This window comes from Anguilla rostrata, chromosome 2, assembly GCF_018555375.3.
Source record: "Anguilla rostrata isolate EN2019 chromosome 2, ASM1855537v3, whole genome shotgun sequence".
Taxonomy (NCBI): Eukaryota; Metazoa; Chordata; class Actinopteri; order Anguilliformes; family Anguillidae; genus Anguilla; species Anguilla rostrata.
This window is the reverse complement of record NC_057934.1, coordinates 16529660-16539505: the sequence shown is the minus strand read 5'-3', so window position 1 is coordinate 16539505 and position 9846 is coordinate 16529660. Positions and strand designations below refer to the sequence as shown.

General features: G+C 38.8%; 1 protein-coding gene across 1 annotated transcript; it reads left to right on the top strand.

Moving 5' to 3' along the window:
* Positions 1-5420: 5420 nt before the first annotated feature.
* si:dkey-246e1.3 (uncharacterized) lies at positions 5421-9714 on the top strand. Its single transcript, XM_064320812.1, has 3 exons — positions 5421-5596; positions 6448-6544; positions 9008-9714. Exons 1-3 carry the CDS (start codon positions 5506-5508, stop codon positions 9327-9329), a joined length of 510 nt encoding a protein of 169 aa, XP_064176882.1. The 5' UTR covers positions 5421-5505; the 3' UTR covers positions 9330-9714.
* The last annotated feature ends 132 nt before the right edge of the window (positions 9715-9846 follow it).

The following is a 9846-nucleotide window of genomic DNA, read 5'->3' as shown; positions in this document are numbered from 1 at the left end:
TGTTGAGACCGTATGTACCTGCCTGTATTTTGTTCCTGACTGTTTTGTTTGACCTTCCTTTGTGCTCTGCCTTCCCGTGTTCTGCCCTGCTTGTGTTTGTTTCATGACTTATATGTACCTGCCTGTATTTTGTTCCTGACTGTTTTGTTTGACCTTCCTTTGTGCTCTGCCTGCCTGTGTTCTGCCCTGACCGTGTTCTGCCCTGCCTGTAATTGTGAGTCCCTCTTGTTTTCTGCTTTTAGTTATTTTTTGAATTTGTGGTTTTGCCCATTGTGGCCTTGTTTGTTCCCTGTTTGTTTACCCGTTAGTAAAGTCTTTGTTAATTTTCCCCTTTTTGAGTTTCGTGTTTTTTTTCCCACTCTGCGCCTGGGTCCCAGCACCCGAACCGTCACAGTAATCATTGAGAGATCATTATGAGATAAGGAAACTCAATAAATAAAATAGTGGCCAACACAACTGAGCATCAGAAATCAGAGCATATGAAAGTGTTGGGTATGTTTTGGTTGTGATCATTAAATTTAATTAGGAATACGTGACCTTTATAAAATTGTGCCCTATTATGTTTTATGTTCTGGGAAAACTTTTTTTTATAATATACAGATCACAGGCCATTTCATTCTACAGGTGAAACAAACCCATAAACAGTTTTTTATTATTTTTTTGTTTTTTTGTTTTTTGATACATTCAGAATGTTACCCCAATAAATCAAATGCTGTATTCAGTGAGCTCCAAGTTCCATATATATACAACACACAAGGGACATGTATAACCACAACACTTGTCTGTGGGCATAAAGCTGTTGCAAATGGACTTCCCTACTGGCTTTTTTCCTCCCACATAATCTGTCCCATGTTGATTCTCTTCCATAACAACATTATTTCCATCAGTGTTTTTCATTGGACTGAATTCAGAGCTGATAACTTGTGCAACTTCTTCAAGTTTACTTTGTGATTGTGCAAGACAACCCGAATGATAAGGATAAATACCCCCCAACCCCAACCCCCTAACACGCAGAACCTATGAACAGAAATATGTGCATTTGCATATAATGTTGTATGACTTGCACATGACAGGTCAAGTATTCATTTCAAATACAGCTTTCAATTTTTATAAAATCACAAGATCACAAGATCAGCAATATCCATTGAGTTACAAGTATATTGTGTAGGTGAATGTTCATATAGATATGCATGCATGTGGAGATGTGAATAAGCATATGTATCCTGCAGTATGGGACTACGGGTACATGCTCATACAGGAATTGTTACATTTGCACATGCATGGACATTTTCAGCCTGTACTCTGCTCCATGTGTGCATGCTTGTGTGGGCAGTATGAGCATGAAGGGTAATACCTGTATGCAGATATGTTCATAATCTCGTATGATGCTTCAGATTATGTGCACTGCACACTCTGAAGGCCACCTGTGTGCATTTATGTATGGATGCATGCGCATGCAAGAATGCACACATGGTTGGCAATCCGGGCACAAACTCATGCATGGAGACGAGTACACGGCATCCCCTCCCCTTTCCTCTTAGTTTTGCTAATTTGAATAAAATGCTAATACAATAATGGAAAAAGTTGTATTCATCCAGGAATCAGCAGTTAGTCCACTATGTGAATGATTAACTTATCAACGGAAAGTAACTGTCAGGTTCAGAAAGTCAGTTGTGAAGAGCTCTTCCTGATCAAATTCTGATGTATCAGAATTACATTTGTTCCCCAACTACCAGTCCGTTTCTTGTCTTTTATTTAGCAGACAACCTTAGAGGCGAGTGTGTGTGTGTGTGTGTGTATGCGTATGTGCATGCATGTGTGTGTTAAGGTGACACTTAGTTTAAATTGCATTATCTGTTTGAACAGCTGGATACTCACTGAAGAAACTGGGGTTAATTGTTTCCATCAGTGATTCAGCAGGAGTGACTCACCTGGGAATGAATCCTCTGGTTCTGACTTTATTTTCTTATGTAAGTCCATGAACCTCCACCGCTACATTTCTCTGCTGCAAAATTAGTGATTTATGGGAACCTACCTGTGATAAAGAGGTTTGTTGTGCCTCACCAGTGATAAAACACGTTCCGTTTGCTTACTATAACTCTTTTGCTTAACTTAATGCTAATGTGGTGATTCCAAATGGCAAATAAACTGAATCTGACCCAGACTCTAACTCTGGAAAAACTGCTTGTCTTGTATAATCAACTTATGTATCAATAACCTGTGTTTATTGTCTCAATAGAATGGTCCATTGTGATGGTGCTAGAACTCCAAAACACAACTTATTATTGTGCAATTTTGGGTTAACCTCTGACAAAATTGTTGCTTAAAATACATAATAGTCTTTTATATTTTCCCATTATCATAATGAAGAAAGCTGAAATGTCTAAGAAAAAAATAACACAATAATTTTCTCTTTGGCATTTCCTTCCCACAGTACCTGTTTGACTGTATCTCCCAAGCAAACATTTTCAATGATAATACAAAGCACATGCTTGACACATACACTTTTGGTATAACTCTGATGAAATGTGATTTTGAAATATTAAACAAACTTGATAACTCACAGATTTGAGATGAGAGGGACACCATACATTGATGTATCATGAAATGGTTGTGTAAACAATGACATCTAGTGGAATACAGTGCACAGTGACAATTGCATGGTGGCATCACTAATACTGTTCAATTTCACAGAGAGTTGATTGAACCATTTCAAGTGATTTCATAGACTTGCACAGATCATATAGTATTAAAGCCAGACACTGCAACTGGAGTAACTATCAGAACATGTAGTGGCTACAACACGATAAGTGACAGATTATGTAATGTATATTTATGCATCTTCTAGTGCTCGTTGTTGTGAACAGAATCATATTTTCATACATTTCAACTATTACACAATTAACAGCAGTACTTATTCTAATAAAAGGTGTCTGGCAACTGTTGAGGTGATTCAATGAAGTGGTCAGTTGCAGTGTTTTGAGGCTGGGAGGAAATATGGTTCAGCAAAAACAACAGTTCAAAGTAATACCAAAATAGAGGAGGGGGCGATCTATTTTTCACCATCCTGAAGGAAATTGCCATAGAGCAGTTCAGCGGAGTCCAGAAGAAATATAACTTCACTGCAAAAAGCGAAAACAGAACAGGAAACCCTAAGAGCACTAAACACTCACAACAGGAAAGTCACTGTACATGCTAATGTATAGGCGGAAGATGAAAACTGTTTTCAGTGTCATCTTTTGCAGTCTTTTTGCAGTAAAGATGTATGTTACTGCAAAAAGATAAATGCAACCTCTAAAAGGAAGCTAATTCTGTGGACTTTGGTGTGCAATCATTGAATTGTCCAGCTGCTATGAGTCCACTCAATAGTAGGTCAAAATTACTGTCGTACTGCAACCTGTTCTCAATCTAGTAATGTTCAGTCTTACCTTTGAACATTACTCCACCTTGTGGACATGGATGCATCCTGCAGCACAACCAAATTAATAGGGCTATGTAAAATAAATATGCTTCAGGAGTCAAGTTCCCGTTGTACTGTTATTCCACTGACCAGTTTAAGGAAACAAGAAAAGATGCATCCCTTCTGAATTAAGTGCCTATAGGCTTAACCATACTACAAAGAAGGTTTTTGCACCTTAGCAGGATAACACCTTTTCCCACAGACTGGCCATTTGTATTGTGCTAATAGACGACCTAGCAGAAATATGAATTTTGTTTTTTTTAATTTTTATTATTATGATTACTCAGAGAGGTTGGGAACAGACTATATGACTAATATGGCAGTGTTCATTTTCTGTTAAAAATGTATTTGTTCTGTCCAGTTGGGAGCCCCCCTGTCAGATAAGAGCTTATCATTTTGTCTGAAATCGAAATCATTAGGCTAGCGTGTAAAAAGAAATGCTAAGACAGATTACCGTAAAACGGTTCATTTACAGTAGACAATAGTGTTTCCCATTTTCTTTAGTGTGTTTGCTTAATTTTACCATCTTAAGACAGGAGATGAGGTAATGTACAGTTCTTTACATTGAGTACCAGAGAACTAGGAATATGGCTTATTGTGACAAAGATAGTCATTACTTTGCCATACAGAATGGTTTAAAACACACCTGAGATAGCGTGTATGACAAAAATATAAGTATTTTAAAAAGATACAAAGGGAATCTGCATGTTCGTTTTACCTCAGCCATGCTAACAAAATGGCCACCCTTCTTCTCCACATGTGTATAAGACGTGCTACTTGCAATTACGAGCAGGCGTGCGACTGGTTTTAATCAGTCACAGATTGAGACTATCAGCAGTTTAAGGCAAACTGAAATGATAACAATGTTTAAAACAGAAGACGTTCCCGTATGACATTAAACATTTCAATCAATAAACAAATTTATAGTGGATAGGCCTTCATCTTCACATTCATACTGTACACTGGATTAATTCTGCATGACATATACCAAAGAAGAGGCAGAACGAGAATAAGGAATAATCAAACACTATTGTTCCCATCTATTCCTTAATTTTATTCATATTTTAATTGCTAAGACATCACAACAAAATTGACTTCACCCCAAAATTTCTGCACACACATCATTGCAATTTCCCAAAATAATTGACTTCAGATCTGGTAAAGAGATGAACACTTGAACACAAAAATAATTTTTTAAAGATGTGATAAAGTATTACAAGATCAATGTACAGGAACTCTGCAGTTTCTCACTTTTCACAGAACGTTGTATCATTTTTTTCTTGCAGTGGTCCAGTGTGAAATTAACCATGAAAGCTTGAAGAATGCTGTCTTTGTTGCTGTCCAGTTTGAACGTCCAACTCTGTCCACTCCAACAGCGCTGGTGCCTCCAGTGTGCTGTACTTTGTTAAAAAAACAAAGTCTACTGCATAATTCAGCGTGAAAATAAGTTGGAAAACATAAGTTATTTTCATGTGGCAGAAATCGTTGGTTACGTGTCATATGTGTGCAAACAGTATAACATGGGTAACCATGTAATACAATTAAGTTAATATGTATGTACACACTTATGTTGAAATATACTCATAACAGACAAATGCTGTAACAAAGCAAAAAGTTGTAAAAAAAAAAAAAAGTATAGCTGCATATTCTTTTGTTTGTCACAGTCCTAGACCAAATCTTGTCTGTAACCACCAAAACAAACAACCAAAAAAAGAGAAGATTTAAAAATTAAATAAATAAGAATTCTGGTGTTGCTAATCAATCAACAAAGCACAAAGAGCTCTCGCTGTCTGGCCTTTGTATGTTTGGAGCTCAGCGCTCATTATAAGAATCCTAAGTGGGCCCCTGCTCACAGTTCGTGGAAGATTGAATGAATAATGCGTAAACAGGGATGAGAAGGAGGAATAAAGGCCTTCAGCTGCGGAAATAAAAGGAGAAGTTTCCACAGCAACGCTCGCAGATGGGCCGCGTCACATGACCGGGGCTATTGAAGTCCCCCTCGGTCTGGACCCGTTTGAATTCATTTGGGCAGCGCCAATGGCAACATGAGCGGGAACATCAGCTCTTCTGCAGTCCTGGGTTTCAATAGGACCGGCCTGGAGACAGCCGATCGAGACATGAGCGATGCCATCCACGGTCAGTGAGCCGTCTTGGGTGTCTTTTTCTTTTTTGGAGGGGGGCGGGGGGGTGCGTGGATGGAGGGTTGGCTCTCTTGCCACTGGTCACTGCTGAAACTTTGCAAAGGCTAGCCATGGCTAGCTGACTTGAAAAATTTAAATCTAAATTTGGATATGTTGCTGCTAATGAAGAAAAACATGTTTACAGTCATTTAAATGCTTGCTGTATAACCTACTGTAGTGGGAGGACCTGATACATATCTGGCAATTGCATGATGTGTGAGTCATTCAAACTGTTGTACAGTCATGTGATTCGCTAAAATATATTTTTTAGCAGAAAATAGAGGCAATAATTAGTGGACACAACAGGTATGACATTGTTTTAGAGACAGCATCAGCATTCATATAAAAGAGCAAGACAATGCAAACCATGTATTTATTTGGCTGTTGATTTATTTATACTACATATTGCCATTGTTGTTGTGGTTGATTGTCCGGTGGTTGATTATTTTCTAAATGATTTTGATGCACTACCTTCTGGTCAGTGTCTGAGTACGAGTATAATTTTATCACTTATGTTTCTCCTAAATAGTTCATCCAGATACCAATAATATTACAATAAAATTCATCTTCATCTGTTTCCTTGTCATACGGTCAGCATCATACAGAATACGAACAGCGCCAAAATATACACCAAATATTATGTTTTACTCTTTTTTTACTATGAAACATCCATATCCTTTAAGTGCCAGTCTCATGTTCTTAATGTCTAGTCTTTTACACATTTCTGTATATTTTTCAAGTTCACCTTCCAAGTTCATACGTATATGGAGAACCCTGAATTGTTGTTTGAATTTTTTTTTTTTCCAGAATTCAAAATATTCAATATCACCATTGCCTCACTAGCGCTGTGCATTTTGACTTTCACTGGGGTGTTCTGCAGCATCTCCTGTCTCAGCCGAAGAAGGTGAGATGATTTTTCTGTAACACGTACGGTATCATAAATCTGATCACACGCACACTATTTCATCAGCAGTGTTTTCATTTTGATTTGGATTCCTTTATTTACAGGCAAATACAGACTCTGACTTACAATCAATTCTACATAATGATAGCGATGACAATAGTCAGTTAAATTATTTGGTACAGGTGCGATGACTAAACCGCCTATAAGCATAATTAGAAAGAAACCACCCAGGTTTTGTGTTATCTTGTGAATATCGATGAATAAAGATAAAGAGCAAATATGCCTCACTTGCATAAAGCTATTAACTGATTCTTGGCTGGATTAAGTGCACTATTACTGTTAAATAAAAATAAAAATAAAAACTTTTCACTAAAAGTGTGAAAAAAAAGTTTATTCACAAGGAGGGAAGCTATAAAGGAAGGATACATTTTGCAATTTTACGCAAATTGCAATGGCAGGTCACAAAGAGTCATACTAACATAAACAAAAAAATTGTAGCGATGGGAAGACGATTGCAAATATGCAGCTAAATAAAAGATAAGCAATATTAAATCAATCATTAAACTAAATTTCATTTAAATATATAAAAATAGAATTGTTTCAAACGCTACTTATGATTTAAGGCTGAGGGTGTCAACGTCACTTCTAATGAACTTCTTAAAGGTGTAGCCGCCTAATGGTATGAATAGAGTGAATGAAGATGTCTAAATTCTCATGAAAACTTGTTCTTTGTTTCCTGTACTCTTGGACTTTCATGGTGCCCTGTAATGGATTCAGAAGGACTCAAGGAAAGGTGTCAAATAAATGAGGAAACATTTTAGAGGAAACATTTTGAAAACAGCAAAGGTCAAAATTGATTGTGTCAAAACATTGTGGCTCAGACATTGTGGCACATACATTGTTTTCTACATAAGGCCATTCAGAAAGAAGCACATATCAAATTGTTGCCTGGGCAGGTGTGTTGTGATCTGCATTGGGCAATCTAGACTTGAAGGCAGGCAGCAGTAAAAGAAAAGAAATAATTTAAGGATAATTAGATCAGATTAGATTATGCTTTGTGGTCAGATTTCTCTGAAATTTGCGTCACAAGCTATACTCCTCACATACAGAGTTACAGACAAAAATCTATACAGTAAAATAAGACTAAATGGACTGCTTTTATATTGCACTTTTATCCAAAGCGCTTTACAATTGATGCCTCTCATTCACCCATTCACAAACACACTCACACACCAATGGTGAAAGGCTGCCATGCAACGTACCAATCAGCTCGCTGGGAGCAATTAGGGGTTAGGTGTCTTGCTCAGGGACACTTCGACACGCCCAGGGCGGGGGATCGAACCGGCAACCCTCCGACTGCCAGACAAACGCAAGTACCCATCTTAATTGCACAGGCCCACGTTGCACCTGCCGATAGCCCATTCCCACAATTGCATAGCATTTCCCCCAAAAAATGCACTTGCCCATGGTCTATCCTGAGAACATATTTTTGTTCAGTAGCTGGATAGACGGAGGACTAAATGAGTTCCACAGCCTGTTAAGTGTAACTTTAAGCTGTACAGAAAAACAGCTGTACCAAACAGTGAACCCTTGTTGCATGATACTTCGTATTATGGATGAAAGAAATTAAAACCAAATCTGGCTGTTTGCCTCAAATTACTTTAACCTTCTAAGAAAACAGATGCACTGCTGTACCTTGCTGCAGATGTGCATCCACATACTATATACCTAGATATTTATAGGAAGTAACTTGTTTTATCTGCATGTTATGAATTGCAACTGGGGGAAGTTAAGATTAAAATGGAATACCAAAAATAATTTCCTGTTTTCTCTAAATTGACATGAACATTTAAAAACTGTATCATTGACACAAACAAAACACTTTTCAAATCAAGTTATATCATGCATTAACAAACACTATTTAGTACAGTTTAATGACATATATAAGGAAATAAAAATTACAGACTGATAAAGAGACAGTGGTAACTAGACCGCATTCCACTGCTCTAACATCCTCATATCAGCAAACCAACAGACCAACAATTGGTGATGAGGTAACGAGTTTCCCACCAGACAAGAGAATACCAGTCATGCCATTGACTTCAAACTAAAAGCATCACGCTATCATAATACCAATTTTACACCGCAACCAGGCATTTTAACACGCAGATACCAACATGATTCCATGTGAAAACTGTGTATGAACTATCAGAGCTTACTGATGCTAGACATTAGGCCAGCACCATTACAAACACTAAGGCCTAAAGGAGAATTGGGACCAAATAAAACAGAACTCGCTACTGTAACCAACAGGCATTATAGAGCAGACCACGACCCATTACGTAAGCCTCTTGTGAGAAAATTAACCAAATCTCTAGAGAGAGAGTTATTAGCCTGTGAAGAGACCCTACTTGATAAACCGCAGTGTCTCTCATTCTCAAGTCCTTCATTTGCATTTCAAAGGCAGAGGAAGCAGGCCAGGGCGTACGAGACCAGGGTCGGTCGTGACGGAACGGAGGACGCGGTGGACGTCCGGCGGGTGGAGAGGACCCACAGCCTGCGGAACGCCCTGTCCCTCCTGCGGCGGCAGGGCGCGCCCAAGAGCGCGTCGGGGATCTACTTCATTTACAGCAACCCGGCCGCGGTCACGGAGGACGAGGGAGCGACCGACCTGCCGGAGGACGACCGGAGCGGCCTGCCGCCACCGCTCCACCACGATCCCGCCAGGAACCAGGCCCACAGCGGCATCATTCTCGACCCCTCCACGTTTTACATGCAGCTGTGACACTGTGTTGAGGGAGGGGGAAACCCCAGCACGAGAAGGTGTGGCGATCCACTTCGGTTCGTATTTTAAGCGGAGCTCTCAGGAAAGGCCGACGAAATTCACCAATGAAAAAAAGCCCCAGCAAAAATTGTGAGAATAAGCTCTGTGACATAATGCTAAAATAAGGACTGTAAATCTAACACTTTTTATGAGATATAATCAGATTACGCCTTTCATCAAATCGGGAATGATAAAAACAGGTACCTTGCACCCGTGTGTTTATGGTGTGTTGCTTTTTATAAATATGCACGGAATATCCATTTTGTATGGCTAAGGCAATGCTACACTGTTTCTAAAAGAGCCAATCAAACACAACCTAAAATCTATTAAAAGTTTATCAGTTGTCCATCAGTTGTCTTTGTCAATTACAAAGACAAATTAGTACAATGTACTATAAACCTCATGGGCCAAGCAGAAATGCGAAGTCACCTTAGGGCCAATAGCAGGAAATAAGGTACTGCCTCAATGGAATGATGGT